Raw genomic sequence first — 20,183 nt, forward strand, 5'->3', positions numbered from 1 at the left:
GCGCTAATCCTATGCATTCTATACTTAACTGGGGATTACACTCATGTCTGGCAATAATCTTACTGATCTGTATTTTACAAAAAAAGGAATCTCATACTTGTATCATTCCTTGCTACATGTGATAATAAAGAACCATAGAGTCATTGAACCATTAAAGGCCTGTAGTTCCAGGATCGGCCATCTTCAGCCATCTCAAGACCCTCATGCGACTGTGAGTGATCACAAATGATGAGTATCCATTGAACATCTGTTTAAGAAGGAACTGCAGATGCTGGAAAAAACGAAAGTAGACAAAAAATGCTGGAGAAACTCAGCGGCCTACTCCTTTTCTGCATAGGTAAACAAAAGTGCTGGAGAAACTCAGCGGGTGCACCAGCATCTATGGAGCAAAGGAAAGAGGCAACGTTTCAGGCCGAAATGTTGCCTATTTCCTTCGCTCCATAGATGCTGCTGCACCCGCTGGGTTTCTCCAGCACTTTTGTCTACCTTCGATTTTCCAGCATCTGCAGTTCCTTCTTAAAGTCCTTTTCTCACTAAATGCTGCCCCATCCATTCAACATAATCCTTCTCCCCCCCACAGATGCTGCCTGACCTGCCGAACATTTCAAGAGTCAGTATGAATGAGTGTTTAATTGTCATATGAACCAGGATCGGATCAATGGGATTGAAATTCCAACATTTCGGTATTTATTCCCCCCCCCCCTCCCCCCCACATCATAGAAACATAGAAACATAGAAAATAGGTGCAGGAGTAGGCCATTCAGCCCTTCGAGCCTGCACCGCCTTTCAATATGATCATGGCTGATCATCCAACTCAGTATCCCATACCTGCCTTCTCTCCATACCTCCTGATCACATTAGCCACAAGGGCCACATCTAACTCCCTCTTAAATATAGCCAATGAACTGGCCTCAACTACCTTCTGTGGCAGAGAATTCCACAGATTCACCACTCTCTGTGTAAAAAATGATTTTCTCATCTCGGTCCTAAAAGATTTCCCTCTTATCCTTAAACTGTGACCCCTTGTTCTGGACTTCTCCAACATCGGGAATAATCTTCCTGCATCTAGCCTGTCCAACCCCTTAAGAATTTAGTAAGTTTTTATAAGATCCCCCCCTCAATCTTCGAAATTCTAGCGAGTACAAACCGAGTCTATCCAGTCTTTCTTCATATGAAAGTCCTGCCATCCCAGGAATCAGTCTGGTGAACCATCGCAATCAACAACGTGACGTCCTGCGGAGTACACTTCCCACATTGTCACCTCAAAACAGCTGCCAACATTCTGGGCATTGACGTTAGTGAGCGTCACTGAGCAAATCTACTGCTCTTGGAAGCTGGTGTGTTTCAGGAATACGAGCTAGTGTGCTGACTGATCCATTTTCCAAGGAAAATAAAAATGCTTCTGGAAATGATTGTGGGGCTCGCACTTCACTCTGACTTCTCCCAGCCCTTGATGGGACTTGGAAACACGTTGCAATCTTCACTGTTCTCTTAGAGTGGCCACGGCTGAACTTTCTGACCACTCTTTCCTCATCCAGCAACCCCATCAGACTCATCTCTGCATCCTCCACTCACCCTCCACTCGATGATATTATAAATGGTCCCACCTCCTCAAGGTCCCATCCTTGTCCGAGCAATCCTACATTACTGGTTCAGTTCCTGAACTGCAGCAGGCGCTTTCTAGATTAGTACATGTGTCATGGGTCCTGGGCAGAAGGCAGGAGAATAGGGTTGAGAGGGGAAGATAGATCAGCCATGATTGAATGGCAGAGTAGACTTATTGGGCCGAATGGCCTATTTTCTGCTCTTATAACTTATGAACATCATCTAATGTTCATTCCCAAAGTCCTCTCCATACCCCCACTCCGTTCCCAAGGTTCTCTATACATACCACACTCATTTCCCCCATATCCCACTGTTAAATCCATTCCATTCCATCACACGCCTCGTTCTCTGTTTGGCACCTCCGTGTTTCGGCGCCCATGACGTTAGCAAGCTCCAAGGTGTCGAAGTCTCTGCCCATCTCTTTATACTCATTCATACCTTCATTCATACCTTAAAACCAGTCTCCAGCAAGCCATTCGCCATTTGAATAAATGATTGAATGAATGAATGAATTAATCAATTAATGCATTATTGTCACATGTGACAAGTCACAGTGAAGTTTGTTGCTTGCATATGCAAGGTATGAAAATAGTCGCTACATAACAGGCACTGACAAAATTACAAAGTATCCCAAGCCAGTGTCCTCCTTGGCTCACCCCCCTCCCCCCTCATGGCAGTTCCCCCGAGCTGGGTCCTCCATAGTTCTTCCCCCCTCCCCCCTCACGGTGGTCTCCCCATGTCAGATCCTCCTTCATTCTTCCCCCCCCCCCCCCCCCCCCCCCATGTATTTGCACACTTCCCCCCCCCCCAACTCCATTTGCCAACCTCTGCTCAAAACGGCCTATAATACCTTAGGGTTTAAGAGGGAACTGCAGATGCTGGAGAATCGAAGGTTACACAAAAAAGCTGGAGAAACTCAGCAGGTGCAGCAGCATCTATGGAGCATGGTCTGAAGAAGGGTTTCGGCCCAAAACGTTGCTTATTTCCTTTGCTCCATAGATGCTGCTGCACCCGCTGAGTTTCTCCAGCTTTTTTGTGTAACCTATAATACCTTAACCCACTCCTGTCCAGTCTCTTATTAAAACCCCCTACATACTTCTTGCCTCCACTCTGCTCCTTTGGTCCAAAACGAAGGCTCCCAAAATGCCCCTTTCCCCCCTCAGATGCTGCCTGACCTGCTGAGATCTCTGCTATAATGTGCAAGGACAAATTACACCACCACTATTAGCTGGGGAGAGTAAATCGGGAGCAGCCGTTATTGTGCGAGGCGACGTCAGACATGCGAGAGTGGTTTAAAGTCCAGCTGACCAACGTCCAGGACTGGCAAGTTCCAGTGAGGAGAATGAATATGGAAAATATGACACACCAAGAGGGATAAGATACACAGTAAATGGCATTGATTACAGCCGGATCTTGGGGCCCAAGTCCATAGTTCCCTGAGAGCAGCAGATAAAGTGGTAAAGAACGTGTATGCTTGCCTTCATCGGTCGGAGCTTTGGGTATAAGTATCGCAAAGTCACATTGCAGCTTTATATGTATTTATATTATATATACTATATTATAATATATCAAAATTATATCATACCATATAGAAACATAGAAACATAGAAATTAGGTGCAGGAGTAGGCCATTCGGCCCTTCGAGCCTGCACCGCCATTCAATATGATCATGGCTGATCATCCAACTCAGTATCCCGTATGCCTTCTCTCCATATGATCCCCTTATCTAACTCCCTCTTCATATAGCCAATGAACTCTCAACTATATTCCAGAGATTCACCACTCTCTGTGTGAAAATTCTATTATATTCTATCATCTTATATTCTAATCCATTATATTATATTATATGTTATACATCTTATATAATATATATGGTAATATATTATATTATATATAATATTTATATGATAGCACTTTGGTGGCATCCGGACTGTTGTGCACAGTTCTGGTTGCCTCATTCCAGGAAGGATGTGGAGGCTTTGAAGAGGTTTACCAGTACATAACCTGGATTAGAGGTTGTTTGCTATAATGAGAGGTTGGACAAGCTTGTCATAATTTCTATGGAACGTCGGAGCTTGAGAGGGGGTTCTGATAGAAGCATATAATATGATGCAAAGCATAGATGGGGTAGACCATCAGAATCTTTTTCCCAGAGTGGAAATATCAAAGACTTGAGGGCATAGCTTTAAGGTGAGAGGGACAAAGTTGAATGGAGATGTGCAGAGCACGTTTCTACACAGTGCGGGGTGGGTGCCTGGAACATGCTGTCAGGGGTAATGTGGTGGAGGCAGATACAACAGTGGCATTTATGAGATTTTTGATGAGACTCCTAGATTTGACGGAGGGGCAGGGATATGGATTACCTGCAGGAGAGGAGATTAGTTTAACCTGACATCATGTTTGGCATGGACATTGTGGGCCGAATGGCCTGTTTATGTGCCCCAACCTTCTGTTTCCTGTTGTTGAGAATCCAATCGCCTAGTTATTTGTCAAATGGACATCATAAAGTAACTTCTCTTATCTCGTGATCAGTTTTATTTCGCTCAACCTGGTTTACAACATCCAGTAAAGCTGGAGTAACTCAGCGGGTCAGACAGCGTAGAGTCATAGATAAACTCAGCGGGTGCGGCAGTATCTATGGAGCTCTACAGATGCTGCCGCACCCGTTGAGTTTCTCCAGCAATTTTGTCTACCTTCGATTTTCCAGCATCTGCAGTTCCTTCTTAAACATAGAGTCATAGAGGCACAGAGGCAAGAGGGATACAGAGTGGAAACAGGCCCTTCGGCCCAACTTGCTCACATTGGCCAATGTGTCCCAGCTACACTAGTCCCACCTGCCTGCGTTTGGTCCATATCCCCCTAAACCTGTAATATCTATATGGAGCATCCATGGAGAAAAGATTAGGTGATGTTTCGGGTCGAGACCCTTCTTCAGACTGAAGCATTTTGTGTCTATATTCAGTTTACACATTCATCTGCAGTTCCTTCCTACACATTACAACATCCAATGTTCATCTTTACTCCAGCTACCTATCCCTTGCAATTAAAATACTTCCTAAATCTATCTATTGCCTCTCGTAACATGACCTTTGATTCACCTTCACAACGATGGACTTTATTTTACTATCATGCTTCTCCAGTATAAACTCGTGGGTTAAACTTATCACAAGCTAGACCAATTTACTTATAATGTCCAGAATTCCCTACATCAGCCCTACAATATTTTGCATGGTCAGCAAGGATTACTTCTGCTGTGAGTTTCCTCTTGCACCACATGGGGGAGCTCTAGGACTTTGCCACAGTTGTCCGCGTTTGTTCAATCACGTTGTATCATTCAGCAGGGAAGCTGGGGACTGTTCTGCTTTCCAACTCGCTGGGATAGACGGTATGTTGTCAGGAAGAGCGTATCAAGTGACCAACAGGGCCTTGAATCAGTGCCAAGAGGTCAGGCAATTTCAAGAGGGCTTGTATACAAAAACAGGGATATAATGCTGAGGCTCAATAGACAATAGATGCATGAGTAGGCCATTCGGCCCTTTGAGCCAGCACCGCCATTCAATGTGATCATGGCTGATCATCCCCAATCAGTACCCCGTTCCTGCCTTCGCCCCATATCTCCTGACTCCGCTATCTTTATAGGGCGCTGGTAAGGCCAAATTTGGAATATTGTGAACAATTTTGGGCCCCATATCTGAGGAAGGATGTACTGGCTCTGGAGAGGATCCAGAGGAGGTTTACAAGAATGATCCCAGGAATGAGTAGGTTAACCTGCGATAAGCGTTTTTGTCGGCACTGGGCCTGTACTCGCTGGAGTTTGGAAGAATGAAGGGGGACCTCATTGAAACGTACAGAATAGTGAAAGGCTTGGATAAAGTGGACGTGGAGAGGATGTTTCCACTAGTGGGAGAGTCTAGGACTAGAGGGCGTAGCCTCAGAATTAAAGGACATTCTTTTAGGAAGGCGTTGAGGAGAAATTTCTTTCAGAGGGTGATGAATCTGTGGAATTATTTTCCGCAGAAGGTTGTGGAGGCCATCAGTGGATATTTTTTAAAGCGGAGATAGGTAGATTCTTCATTAGTACAGGTGTCAGAGGTTATGGGGAGAAGACAGGAGAATGTGCTTAGGAAGGAGAGATGGAATGGCAGAGTAGCCTTGATGGGCCGAATGGTCTAATTCCACTCCTATCACTGATGACCTCATGGCATATGTCAGTGATGGTAACCACAACCAGGCCAAGGAATAGATCCTCCCTGTTCCCTGTTTGATCTTATTTGAACACCCAAGAATGAAGGAGATAACAAAAGGGGGGGGGGAGGGGGAGGGGTAGGGGGGGGAAGGGGGGGGGGGAGGGGGAGGGTGAGGGGGGGGGGGAGGGGGGGAGAGGGAGGGAGGAGGGGGGGGGGGGGTTGGGGGGGGGGGGGGGGAGAGGGGGGGGGGGGGAAGGGGGGGGGGGGGGGTGGTCAGTCCTGTCTTAGGAAGGGTCCCGACCCGAAACGTCACCCATTTCTTTTTCCTCCACAGATGCTACCTGACCCGCTGAGTTACTCCTGCACTTTTTTGTCTATCTTCGGTGTAAACCAGCATCTGCGGTTCCTTTCAGGCACTCGGCCCCTTTGGAGTTTAGTCCCCGTGCACTTCACTGGGATCTGCTTCTGACTTCCTGTCTGTGGTATGATTTCTATTAGCGACCTGTAATACTATCACACGCTGCTGACAGTCTCGCAGCAAAGTGCAGTCCACGTGATGATGGCCAGAGCTATTTTTAATGTTCCAATGGAACCACTGCTGCAGGACACTACGTCCCATCAAAGGTCAATTTCTGGGACGTGCAAGTTGAGGAGTGCGAGCGAGCCCTCCTCACTGTCCTTTGCCGAGTGGCTCAGCTGCAAGCAGGGTGAGTGGCTTTTTTTTAATCTTAAAACACATAACTGCCTCATTGTTCTGTTGAATTGGCAGCAAGCCGTGGTTTGGTCCTGGATCCAGCATCTGCAGTCTCTTGAGTTTCCATTTTTTCTTTTATTGCTGTTTCTCACTCGACCGTACAAAGTCAAGACGTGATTTCTGGTACTTGACAAGAGCCCGTCAAAGCTCACAGGACAAAGTGCTGGGGAAACTCGGCAGGCCAGGCAGCATCTCTGGAGGCAATGGACTGGTGCCGTTTCAGGTCAGTTTCAGTTTAGTTTATTGTCAGGGGTACCAAGATACAGTGAAAAGCTTATGTTGCGTGCTGACCAGTCAGCGGAAAGAATTAATCTGCAAACCCGCACGTCCATGGAATGTGGGAGTAAACCGGAACACTAGGAGGAAACCCCATGCGGTCACAGGAGGAACATGCAAACTCCGTGTAGACAGCATCCGAGGTTAGGATCGAACCTGCGTCCCTGGCGCTGTGGGGGAGCAACTCTACCGCTGAGCCACAGCAAAAAGTAACGATGAACATTGGACCGTTTCTTTGACATTAATTACGTTTGCATATGTTTCTATGTTTCTCTATAATCACCATCTCTGTCTCTTGTTCCCCTTTCCCCTGACTCTCAGTCTGAAGAAGGGTCTCGACCCGAATCGTCACCTATTCCTTCTCTCCAGAGATGCTGCCTGTCCCGCTGGGTTACTCCAGCACTTTGTGTCAATTAACCATAAGGAAAGTCAGGTCAGCCATGATCCTATTGAGTGGCGAAGGAGCATCTATGGAGCGAAGGAATAGGTGACGTTTCGGGTCGAGACCCTTCTTCAGACTCCCCCAGTCTGAAGAAGGGTCTCGACCTGAAACGTCATCCATTACTTCGCTCCATAGATGCTGCCTCACCCGCTGTGTTTCTCCAGCATTTTTGTCTACCTTCGATTTTTCCCGCATCTGCAGTTCCTTATTAAACTATTGAGTGGTGAAGCCAGTTTGAAGGGCGCAGCCTACTCTTAAGATCTTATGGATGCTAGGATACAGAGAGGCCACATGCCACATGAGGGACTAAAACAAAGAACACAAACATAATCCAGTCTGCCACACAAACCAGAAAAATGTAGCTCTTTTATTGACTATCCTGAGCCGTAGCAGACACGGGCCCTTGTTCTAAGCAAGACTGTTACCAGCAGCCCACATCTGGAAGGACCACATTCTTCAGATCTGGACGCCATCTGGAGTAAGAATCTCACATCTGGGAGGGCGGGCGGGAGTCAGGAATCTCGAGAATTTTCTCAAGAGATGGTGATGTGAAAAGGAGAATTTCGGGTAGTTTTTAAGACAACTCAATCCCGGGCAAGAGGCCAATTGGGTAGTTCAAAGTACATAGTGACGGAGGTGAGGTCTTCCCTCTGAGGTGCGGCAGTCCCCATTAACCTTCGGTGCTTTACATTTGGTGGGGGATGGACAATTTCCCGAAACTCCGTCAAGGGGCTGAACGCGAGAGGTGCCGGGAATCGGGATGAAGACAAAAAAATCCTGGAGTTACTCAGCAGGTTGGGCGGCTTCGATGGGAAACAGAACAAAGTGGATTTCCTGAGACCGCAGGATCAGGGTCGTCAGTGATGTAGAGAGAACAGATTTAGAGATTTGGAGAGCCAGATGTGAAAGGGAGTGCAAGAATGAGCATCTTGTAAACCAGATGTTGAACCATTGGGAACTCCAGATAGGCAAAAATGTTGGAGAAACTCAGCGGGTGAGGCAGCATCAATGGAGCGTAGGAAATAGGCAACGTTTCGGGTCGAAACCCTTCAGGGTTTCGACCCGAAACGTTGCCTATTTCCTTCACTCCATAGATGCTGCCTCACCCTCTGAGTTTTTGTCTACCTTCGATTTTCCAGCATCTGCAGTTCCTTCTTAAAGAGAAATTCCAGGTAGTTGGATAAAGGATTACCGTATTTTTGGCATCAGCTATCAAAATAGCAGCGGTAAAGTTACTGCCTCACAGCACCAGAGGCCTGGGTTCGATCCTGACCATGGGTGCTATCCTTACGGAGTTTGTACGTTATACCCGTGACATGCATGGTTTTCCCCTGGTGCTCCGGTTTCCTCCCACACTCCAAAGGCGGACAGGTTTGTAGGTTAATTGGCTTTGGTAAATTTGTAAATTGTCCCGAGTGCGTGCACAAGTGTGTTAATATGTGGTGATCGCTGGTCGGCGCGGACTTGGTAGTATCTCTAAACTGAACGGAAAGTACACACACAAATGGTGAGCTCCCCACTGCTTCACTTCATCCTCCGCTAGATGTACAAGTGCCTGATGGTCGTTGAGAAGAAGCTGCTCTTGAACCTGCTGGTCACGGTTTTCAGACTCCTGTCCCTTCTTCCAGACAGTAGGAGTGAAATGAGAGTGTGGCCAGGGTGATGTGGGTCTTTGATGCGGGCCACAGCGAGACTCCTGACGGGCACCCGAAAAAGGGACCACATCACCCAGATCCTGGCCTCTACTCCACTGGCTCCCTGTGCGGTTCCGAATAAATTTCAATATCCTCCTTTATGTCTACAAAGCCCTCAATGGGCTTGCCCCCACCTACATTAAAAGTCTGCTCACCCACCACACCACCTCCAGGTCCATAAAATCGGCCAACTTGGGGCTGCTGAATATCCCGCGGTCTAGGCATAAGCTCAGGGGCGACCGCGTCTTTGCGGTTGCAGCTCCTAGACTGTGGAACAGCATCCCCTTTCCCATCAGAACTGCCCCCTCCATCGACTCCTTTAAGTCGAGACTAAAAACTCATCTGTACTCCCAAGCCTTTCTTGACATCCTCTGAGTGAGGGCTACATGTGTATATATATGTAGTTTGTTTGTTTATACTATTCTTATAACAAATGTAAAGCACTTTGACCAACGAGAGTTGTTTTTTAAATGTGCTACATAAATAAATGTGACTTGACTTGACTTTGATGATGCTGGCTGCTCTTTGCATCCATCGAATTTCCATAGTTAAAATGAATGCAGGACCTGGCCTGGGGGGTGGGGGGGGTTTGGGGGGGGCTGGTTGGAGGACAGTGTCGAGAACTAAGGGGTGAGGGGGTGACCTTTGGGGAAAATAAAGGGTGCTTTGTAACTTTGTCAGCGCCCTCTAGTGACGACTCTTTGTAACGCCTAGGTTTGCACCAAAGATTATAGAGGAGCTCCTCTAGGATCTTTGGTTTGCACAACAAAGCATCTCACTAGTGACGGTAAGAGTATCTCCATCTCCATCTCAATTCCCAAACCCCATTTGTTGTTTCAGAGATGGATAATTTTGGCTACAGTTTCCAGTGCGAGAGAGACTGGCCTTTGTTTGACCGGGTCACCGAAGCCTGCAGAAGCATCCGGCAACCGTCCCTGGTGACCTCCGAAGATACTGACCTCAGCGACGACCCCGAGAGGACCTTGCCCTCCCGCCACAAGCGGAGAGGGAGGATCAACGTGCGCAGGTTCCACCAGACCCCGGCCAAGGGCCCGGCGGGTGAATGGGGGGCCACTGGCGGGGAACTGGGGGAACCGGCGCCGCGGAATAGGCCGGTGGCGCCCGCGTGGGGAATCCCGTTCTCCCCAGAGAGCCAGTGTCCACTCTACCCCAGCGAGGATGTCTGGTCTGGCAGTGAAGAAGATTTGGAACTGGCCTTCGTAAATCAGTTTCTCATGGCCAGAGGTGAGGCCATGCCGAAGGATGATGAGCCCAGGAGCCCGCATGTGATCTTGATCTCTGGTACGCAGGTACATCCTTCCAAAAGCCAGTGGCCCGTGGTCCCCACGACTGAATCCATGCGTTCCACGCGAATGTCCATATCTGGGTGTCACCGTCCATGCCAGTGTCATGCGGCAGGTGCCAGTGTTGGATCCAGTGCCGCCATGGGGATGGGGGGCTACATTGGAGGTGACCTTCACAGTGACTACCATTTACAGGGGGGCAAGAGGGAGGTCTTTGGCCCTGGATTTAAACGCACTCGAGACACACGGGGATCTGGGGATTGTGAGGACACTCTGCAGGAAGGCACACGTGACCAAAGGCAGCCCAGTGAGGACGGCCAACACTCTGCCGAGCTCGTCGAGGGTCTTCATCAAAGCACGTTGGGGGAGGAGATGGTGACACCGACCTTTGTCAGTGACTTAAGCGGCGTCCCCTTTCCAATAAGCAGCGAGCCAACAACAGGCGGAGGAGAATCGACGCCTGAAGGTTTAGCGGAAGCAGGGAAATGCGAGACAGATTACTCCATCACAGTCCCAGAGATCTACGAGTATTTTTACACAGACGGTGGCGAGCAGGCGGATCGGAGCACTCTCTCCTTGCTCGTGCCCCCCGACCCTGCAGAGCGCGGCCGTCGACAGCGCAGGGAGATGAACTTCCTGAAAGCTCTCAAGATCTTTGTATCGAAGCACTTGCCGGCGTCGAGGCAAGCGCACTCGGCAGTAACGCCCGCTGGCACGTCCAACACCTCTGCCTTGGCAAAGTTCAATGCCTACCCTGACCCCAGTCCGTCGGATGGGGCACTGATGATGTACACACCAGCTGATGGAAGCCAGACCATGCTGGAAGGCTTTGTGCGGGAAGGTACATTGTGCTTGTGTAACAGGTTAACAGAAAAGAGTACAGCATTATATATGCCCCTCATGCCCGCAATGTCTGTGCCCAACATGATGCCAAGACCAACTCTTATCTGTCTGCACATAACCTATATCCCTCCATCCCCTGCATATCCATGTGCCTATCCAAATGTCTCCTAAACGGCATCTACCTCCACCACCAGCCCAGGCAAATGTCCCCCATGCCCACACTCTGTGCAAAATACTTGCCCCGTACATCTCCTTTAAACTTTGCCCCTCTCACCATAAAGCTACGCCCTCTGGTGTTTGAGTTTTCCATCCTGGGAAAAAGGTTCTGACTGTCCACCCTATCTACTCCTCTCACAATTTCATCTACTTCCTTCAGCTCCCCCCCACAACTACGGCATTCCTGGAAAAAAACAATCCAGCTGTGTCCAGCCTCTTCCTGTAGCGAATCCAGGCATTGTTCATGTAAACCTCCACTGCACCATATCCAAATCCTCCTATAACGGGACAAGCAAAATTGCACACAGTACTCAAAATGTGGCTTAACCAAAGTACTATAAAGCGGCAATATGACTTCCTGACTCTTAGACTCTATACCTATGAAGGCAAGCCTACCATATGCCTTCTTTACCACTGTATCTACCTGTGTTGCACTTTCAAGGAGTTATAGGCAAGCCCCAAGGTCCCGCTGTATATCGATGCTGTTAAGGTTCATGATTTAATTGTATATGTTCCCCTTACACTAGACCTACCGTACACTTTTGTTTAGTTTAGTTTAGTTTCAAGTTACAGCGTGGAAACGGGCGCTTCGGCCCACCGAGTCCGCACTGACCAGCGGTCCCTGCGCATTAACACCATCCTGCACACACTCGGGACAATTTACTCTTACACCAAGCCAATTAATCTACAAACCTGTACGTCTTTGGAGTATGGGAGGACACCGAAGATCTCAGAGAAACCCACGTAGGTCATAGGGAGAACGTACAATCTCAGTACAGACAGCACCCATAGTCGGGATCGAACCCGGGTCTCCGGAGCTGCAAGTGCTGTAAGACAGCAACTGTACCGCTGCGCCACCATGCCGCCCTGTTTGGACTAAACTTCATCTGCTATTTCCCCACCCTGTAGCTGATCTATATCCCGGTGTATACCTAGACAACCTTCTTCACAGCCTGTGACCCCAGAAATATTGTGGTCATCTGTAAACTTACTAACTAACCCATACACGTCTATGTTACATTAAATATTTTATCTGACATCATTAAGCCTTCAGCTCGATGTTTTCCCCAGTTAGTCATGGGGAACTGCTAACAACAGTGGATGTAATCTAAAGTATCTGTTTAATGGCCTATGGATGAGTTGCGGATACATTGAGGGTAGTCAGGTAGTTGGTAGTCAGGGTGAAGCAGGGTTGTAATATGATGCCGTGCCGCCTTGTTCGACCGTTCAATGTTGTCTCATCTGAGACTAAATCCCATGCATCTCTGCCTTTGAATTTTGAAAATGTATCAATTTAGAACATAGAACATTACAGCAGAAAAACAGGTTCTTTGGCCCCAATATCTGTGCCGAATATGATGCCAAGACCATCATTTATCTATCCACACATAATCTATAACCCTCCATTCCCCGCATGTCCATGTGTCTATCGGGCGGAGCACCAAGGCAAATTCCTTGTATGTGAATACTTGGCCAACAAACTTATTAATTCATTCAAAGGTCTCTTAAATGCCACAACCACCACCACTGACAGCATGTTCCAGGCACTCACCACACTCTGGTTAAAAAAGTGCTCTGCACATCTCCTTTAAACTTTGTCCCTCTCACCTAAAGCCCCTGTACCACAATGCGAGTTTACCCAAGAGCTCCCTTACCCATGAGTTAAAAAAAAAAAAAAAACGTTATCACTAGTATTATTTTACTCTTGGTCACTTTTCACAGTGTTGAAAAAACTTCACGAGTTGCTGCGTTTCCCCAGTTCCTGCCGTTAACATTACGAGCTGCCACGAGATATCCACGAGCTCCGACGTACCCGCTACGTGCATTCTACGCACTTACCATGAGTTTGATTTTTTTTTAAAACTCGGGGGAGTTCATGGGTAAACTTGTATCGTGGGACAGAGGCTTTATACCTATCCCCTCTAGTATTTGATTTTTCCACCCTGGGAAAAAGATTCTGTCGACCCTCTCTGTGCCTTTCATAATTTTATATGCTTTTATCAGGTCTCCCCCACAATCTGCGGCGTTCCAGGGAAAACAATCCAAGTCTGTCCAACCCCTCCCTGTAGCTAATACACCCAAATCCAGGCATTTCAGGAAACAGAAACCACGGCAACTTCTCCCAGTCAAAACAAGGGATTTCTTCCAAAATCTACAGTGAATGCATTAAAATTAACTAACGTGGAACTGTTTCAGCAGTGTCTTTGTTAACTTGGTTGACAGGGGCATTACCCAATCCACAACAGTCACCAGGTTAGGACTGGGTTTAGTTTCTGAGCACTGTTCATAACAGAGTCATACAGCGTGGAAACCTGTCTGCACATGATCCCAATCCTTCTATTCCCTGCTCTTCCATAAGCCTATCTAAAAGCACCATGATTATATCTGCTTGCACCACCACCCCCTAGCAATAGGTTCCAGGCCCCCACTGCTCTCTGTGTAAAAACCCTACTCTACACTTCCCCATTAAACTTTGTCCCTCTCACTTCATAGCTTTGCCTTCTAGTGTTGGACATTTCCATCATGGGAAAATGGTTCTGACTGTCTACCCTATCTATGCCTTCCATAATTTTATATACTTCTATCAACTCCTACCTGAGAGGCAACTTCTTCACTCATAGAGTGGTGGGTATATGGAACAAGCTGCCAGAGGAGGTAATTGAGGCAGATACCAAAAGACACTTAGCAAGTACATGGATGGGAAAGATTTAGAGGGATATGGGCCCAACGTGGAAATATGCGACTAGCTTAGACGGGGCATATTGGTCAGCATGCACAAGGTGGGCCGAAGGGCCTGTTTCTGTGCTGCACGACTCTGTAATTCTCTACGCATCAGCATTTTCCTCAAACAAACATTAGAATTGAGCTCCATGGCAGTATGGTTGTATCTTGTATCCCAAGAGTGGGGGAGTCTAGGACTAGAGATCATAGACACAGAATTAAAGGACGTTATTTTAGGAAGGAGATGAGGAGAAATGTATTTAGTCGGAGGGTTATGAATCTGTGGAATTCTTTGTCACAGAAGGCTGGGGGGCCAAGTCAGTGAATATTTTTAAGGCAGAGAGAGATAGATTCTTCATTAGTACAGGTGTCAGAGGTTATGGGGAGAAGGCAGGGGAATGGGGTTAGGAAGGAGAGATAGATCAGCCAGGATTGAATGGCGGATGGGCCGAATGGACTAATTCTACTCCTATCACATAACCTTATCACCTTATGATCACATCTAGGGAGAGGAGGTCTGTGTCGCTCCTGCATCCAGAACAACGTGTGTCTCTTCTGCTTTGCCTGTGCATCGTGGGCCTTGAAATCTGCAACTTCCAATTCCGACATGTGGAAAGCCGGTGAGTGTTACCTCAGTGTGGGATAATGTCGGGACATCCCAACGCAGTGGGTAGGGCCGCTGCCTCACAGAGCCGCAGAGCCGGGCTCGTCCTGACTTCAGATGCTGTCTGTGTGGAGTTTGCACGCTCTCCCCTGTGATCGCGTGGGTTTCCTCCGGGTGCTCCAGTTTGCTCCCACGCTCCAAAGACGTGCAGGCTTGTAGGTTAATTGGCTTCTGTAAATTGTTAATTGTCCATAGTGTGTGTAGGATGGTGCTAGTGTACAAAGTGGATAGTTATATGGATGGGAAGGGAATGGAGGGTTATGGTCTGAGCGCAGGTATATGGGACTAGGGGAGATTATGTGTTCGGCACGGACTAGAAGGGTCGAGATGGCCTGTTTCCGTGCTGTAATTGTTATATGGTTATATTATATGGTTAAAGTGATCACTTGTCGGTGTGGACTCGGTGGGCCAGAGGATCTAAGTCTGTGTCTCCAAAATGACAAATCTAAAGTCTAAAGCACGGAACATCACAGGAAAGGGGTCAGTAGGGTATGGGGTGCATAAATAACAAACAATTTTACATCTGCAAGGAGGCTCAAAATGCTGGAGTAACTCAGAGTGTCAGGCAGCATCTGTGGTGAAAAAGGATGGGCGACGTTTCGGGTCGACCCAATCTAAAGAAAGGTTCTGACCCAACTCGCCACCCAACCTTCCTCTCCAAAGATGCTGCCTGACTCACTGAGTTTAACTATCTTTGTTATAAACCAGCATCGGCAGTTCCTTCCTTCACGTTTCATCTGCAAGGTTTGTGTTTTGTGTTTCTGCAGCGTTGCTGGTGAACCTCAGTACCATTTTCACTGTGAGATACTTCAGGAGACACGTGCAGCGAGAAGACTCAAACATCGTGGCCCTCCCGGATACCCAGTGACACTCCTGTGCCAAACGGTTACATCAGTTTGCAGGTTTCTCTGTGAAAGTATGAACCCATGTAAAACAGGGGGGCACTTGTTTGACTGCGGTTTTGACTTTCGTGTAATTAGAAGGCAGTGGAGAGGCAGCGGTAGAGTTGCTGTCTTACAACTCCAGAGTCCCGGGTTCGATCCTGACTACGGGTGCTGTCTGTGCAGTGTTTGTACGTTCAACCCGTAACCTGCCTGGGTTTTCTCCGGGATCTCCGGTTTCCTCCCACACTCCAAAGACGTACAGGTATGTAGGGTGTTTGGTTTGGTATGATTGTAAATTGTCCCCATATGTGTAGGATAGCGCTAGTGTATGGGGTGATCGCTGGTAGGTGTGGACTCGGCGGACTCTAAAATAAACAAAAGACCAGTTTACCATGTTCATAGTTTTGATGCTGTGAAATAAGCCAGGCCAACATGTTGCTGACAGTCTGAAGAAGGGTCCTGACCCTAAACGTCACCTATCCATATTCTCCAGAGATGCTGCCTGGCCTCCAATGTTATTCCAGCACATTGTATCTTTTTTTTTGTAAACCAGCATCTGCAGTTCCCTTTGTCAACTTGCTGTTATCTCATGGAAATCAACAGCAGATATTGAATATCACAATATTCTGTACAAAAGTACAAAATACTCAGCAGTTTGGTCAAAAACCCTGTGCCCCTATCCCATCACTCTCCCCACAGGCACTGCCCAAACCTGTCGAATGTTTCCAGGGTTTTCAGTTCTGTTGCAACACATGTTTGTCTGTTTGTCTGGAGCAGGTCTGTGGGCAGGAGAGGGATTGCCATTGGTATTGGTTTGTTATTGCCACATGTACCACAGTGGTGCAGCAGGTAGAGCTGCTGCTTCACGGCGCAGGGGGACCCGGGTTCGATCCTGACCTCGGCTGCTGTCCGCGCGAAGTTTGCACATTCTCCCTGTGCAAACTTCTGGGTTCCTTCTGGGTACTTCAGTTTCTTCCCACAGCCCCAAAACGTCCAGGCTTGTAGGTTAATGGGCCTTAGTAAATTGCTCCTAGCGTGTGGGGAGTGGATGAGTGAGTAGGATAACATGGAACTAGGGTGATCAATGGCTGGCACAGGCTTGTTGGGCTGAAGGTTCTGTTTCCATGCTGTTATCTCTAACCTCCGCAAAAGCTCAACTCCACAGCGAAAATCCTGTTTTTGTGTGGTGTCCAGTGCAATCATACCATACGTGTGTATAGTCATACCATGCACAAGTACAAGTAGTGCGAGGATAAAAAAATTACCAGAGTGCAGAATATAGAGCTACAGCATTACAGTTACGGAGAAAAAGTGCAAGGGCGGCAATAAGGTAGGTTGGAAGATCGGGATTGTACCTTAGCTTTTCGGAGAGCAAAGAAAAGCTACTTGACAAGAGCTCATCGACTCGAAACTCACAGGACAAAGTGCTGGAGAAACTCGGCAGGCCAGGCAGCATCTATGGAGGGAATGGACTGGTGCCGTTTCAGTTCAGTTTAGTTTATTATCACAAATACCGAGGTACAATGAAAAGTTTTTGTTGCATGCTGACCAGTCAGCAGAAAGACAATACATGGTTACAATCGATCCATTTACAGTTTAGTGCAAGGTAAAGTCCAATCAAGGATAGTCCGACGATCATCAAAGATGTAGATAGTAGTTCAACACTGCTCTCTGGTGCCAGGATGATTCAGTTGCCTGAAAGGGTCAGGACCTTTCCTCAGACTTACTGGACGGGTATCGGCCCGTCCTTTTCATTTTCTCAAGAGAGAGTTAGATTTAACTCTTAAGGCTAAGGGAATCAAGGGATATGGGGAAAAAGCAGGAACAGGGTATTGATTTTAGATGATCAGCCATGAACTTATTGAATGGCGGTGCTGGCTTGGAGGGTCAAATAGCCTACTTCTGCACCTATGTTTCTATGTTTCCAGAGATGCTATCTGTCCTGTTGAGTTACTCCAGCACTTTGTGTCCATCGCACAAGACCACTGTCGGGCTAACAATGGTCTTTCAACTGAAAGTGGAAGAATGACGACATGGGCAGAATTCAAGAGGCAAAGAGATTCAACAGGGATGTAATGTTGAGGCTCTATAAGGCGCTGGTCGCACCTGGAATATTGTAAGCAATTTTGAGAATGAGGAAGGAAGTATCTGAGGAAGGTATACATGTTTCCAGAGGAGGTTTACAAGAATGATTCAAGGAATGAGTAGGTTGACAAATGATGAGCGTTTGTTGGCACTGGGCCTGTACTCGCCAGAGTTTAGAAGAATGAGGGGGGACCTCACTGAAACGTACAGAATAGTGAAAGGCTTGGATAGAGTGGATGCGGAGAGGATGTTTCCACTAGTGGGAGAGTCTAAGTCTAGAGGGCATAGCCTCAGAATTAAAGGACATTCTTTTAGGAAGGAGATGAGGAGAAAATTTATTTCGTCAGAGGGTGATGAGTCTGTGGAATTCTTTGCCACAGAAGGCTGTGGAGGCCGTCAGTAGATATTTTTAAGTTGGAAATAGATAGATTCTTGATTAGTTGAGGGGTCGGAGGTGATGGGATGGAGTAAGGAGAATGGGGTTTGGAGGGAGAGATAGATCAGCCAAGATTGAATGGCGGAGTATGGGCCGAATGGCCTAATTCTACTCCTATCACTTATGACCCGATTCCTCTTCTCCATTTTAGCGATACTATACTCTTGAGGATAATGTACCTGCAGGTCTTTGTGTACAGGAGCTGCCAATGAGGCCAACGTGGGAAGTGTGGACACTTCCTCAGATGGGACAGAGAATGACTGATATCCTCGGGGTGGTTTGTAAGTGGGGGGGGGAAGTTCCTCTGCTGCGTACACAGAATGCTTCCACTTCATGGCCACTAGGTTCCCAATACTATCCTTTCTCCACTTTGGTGATGGTCCAGGGAGTCCCAGGAGTCATGTGAGGATGTTACAACTATCAAGGAGACGACAGGCATCTCTTTGAACCTTTTCCTTGGTCCTCTTGGAGACACTTTCCACGACCAATCTCAGCAGAGTCTGTGGAAGAGTCCCGACCCAAAATGTCACCCACTCCTTCTCTCCAAAGATGCTGCCTGTCCTGCTGAGTTACTCCAGCAATTTGAGTCTATCTTCGGTTTAAACCAGCATCTGCAGTTCCTTCCTACACAAAACTCGGCACATAACCTATATGTTTCTGAAATCTGGTGCCGGGCACGTGAACAGAGAGATGTCCTTTCAAACGTCACGATGCCCGTGCGTTAATTCTGTCTAACATGTGAAGGTTTCCAATGCTGTAAACGAGTCCGCGACAGGGTTTGGCAATAAATATGAATTATCATAATCTGCTGTGAGACATTTTCTTGAAATTAGCAGAGAGGTAAGAAATAATGAATCAATCCAGAGGTTGCCACGTGTGTGTTGTCCGAGGCAGCGATGAAGTTTGCAAAAGATGACTTCAACATGGAACAGCGCAGTGGAGCAGCGGTAACGCTTCTACCTCACAGCGCCAGAGATCCTGGTTCGATCCTGACTACGGGTGCTATCTGTACGGAGTTTGTATGTTCACCCCATGACCACGTGGGGTTTCTCCGGGTGCTCCAGTGTCCCATATTCCAAAGATGTGCAGGTTTGTAGGTTAATTGGCTTCTGTAAATTGTCCCTAGTGTGTAAGATAGAACTAGTTTATGGGGATCGCTGGTCGGCGCAGACTCGGTGGGCTAAAGGGCCTGTTTCCATGCTCTATCTCCAAACAAAAACAAACTAAACATCAGGAGAGGCTGGGGGTTGAGGGGTGAAGCTAGAGGGGTTTATAGGAGCATGAAGGGCATAGATGGGGTTACTTTAATCAATATTCATACCGCTGGGGTGTAAGCTGCTCAAGCAAAATATGAGGTGCTGTTCCTCCAATTTGCATTTGTGTGTGTGTGTGTTCGTATATATATATATATCTTTATATTTAGAAAACTCTAAGCTTGGATGTGTATTTATTTGTGTGATGTTCGTGTGCGATTCACATCTCCTCGAAAACACAATGCACTAACAGTGACATTTGTACATATTCCGATAGAGATTTACGCCTTGATGTCAAAACTCGCCCTATCGGAAAATTTCATGCACTATTTCTCGAGTTATTTATGAAATGTTCACAAATCTCAAATAACTTAGAAAATAACAGTATGGTCTCGCTGATGACATCATAATGGATCTGCCTGCCGCTGCTTGCGCTGTGAGTGACGTCACCCCTGTTCTGTTTTCTGTGCTTCCTGGCTTCTTAACTTTTCACTTCTTTAAATTTGTCACTTCGTGTTTTTAAACTGTTGCTCCGGTCGTGCTGCGCGCTCCGCTGGGCTCCTTGAAGTTCTAGAACATGGCAGCGGCATGAGGGTGCGGGGCAGTGCGGTGGGAAGGTGACCCTGGGAGAGGCCGTCTAGGGAGACCTGCGGTTCCTCCGTCAATCGCAGGGACTCGGGGAATAGTGACGCCTTTTCCTCGCTGGTGATCCCGATCCCACCTGGCGATCCCTGGCCATCATGGGGGATGACCTCCACACCGTCTCCCCCGCCCGATCGTCAGTCACGCCGTTGGGTGGGCTTAGCCTCGCGGAAGCCA

The 20,183-nt window shown here is 47.6% G+C and overlaps 1 protein-coding gene across 1 annotated transcript; it reads left to right on the forward strand.

Moving 5' to 3' along the window:
• The first annotated feature begins 6,351 nt into the window (after nt 1–6,351).
• perm1 (PPARGC1 and ESRR induced regulator, muscle 1) lies at nt 6,352–16,347 on the forward strand. Its single transcript, XM_055659019.1, has 4 exons — nt 6,352–6,499; nt 9,799–11,103; nt 14,549–14,662; nt 15,474–16,347. Exons 1-4 carry the CDS (start codon nt 6,352–6,354, stop codon nt 15,572–15,574), a joined length of 1,668 nt encoding a protein of 555 aa, XP_055514994.1. The 3' UTR covers nt 15,575–16,347.
• The last annotated feature ends 3,836 nt before the right edge of the window (nt 16,348–20,183 follow it).

This window comes from Leucoraja erinacea, chromosome 30 (genome assembly GCF_028641065.1).
Source record: "Leucoraja erinacea ecotype New England chromosome 30, Leri_hhj_1, whole genome shotgun sequence".
Taxonomy (NCBI): domain Eukaryota; kingdom Metazoa; phylum Chordata; class Chondrichthyes; order Rajiformes; family Rajidae; genus Leucoraja; species Leucoraja erinaceus.

What these genes read in the sequence shown, in the direction of transcription:
- perm1 (XM_055659019.1), top strand. Translation starts at nt 6,352, where the DNA reads ATGGCCAGAGCTATTTTTAATGTTCCAATGGAACCACTGCTGCAGGAC. An exon ending in GTGGCTCAGCTGCAAGCAGG is followed by an intron (nt 6,500 to 9,798) that starts GTGAGTGGCTTT and finishes TTGTTGTTTCAG; the next exon opens with AGATGGATAATTTTGGCTAC. An exon ending in TTCCGACATGTGGAAAGCCG is followed by an intron (nt 14,663 to 15,473) that starts GTGAGTGTTACC and finishes GTGTTTCTGCAG; the next exon opens with CGTTGCTGGTGAACCTCAGT.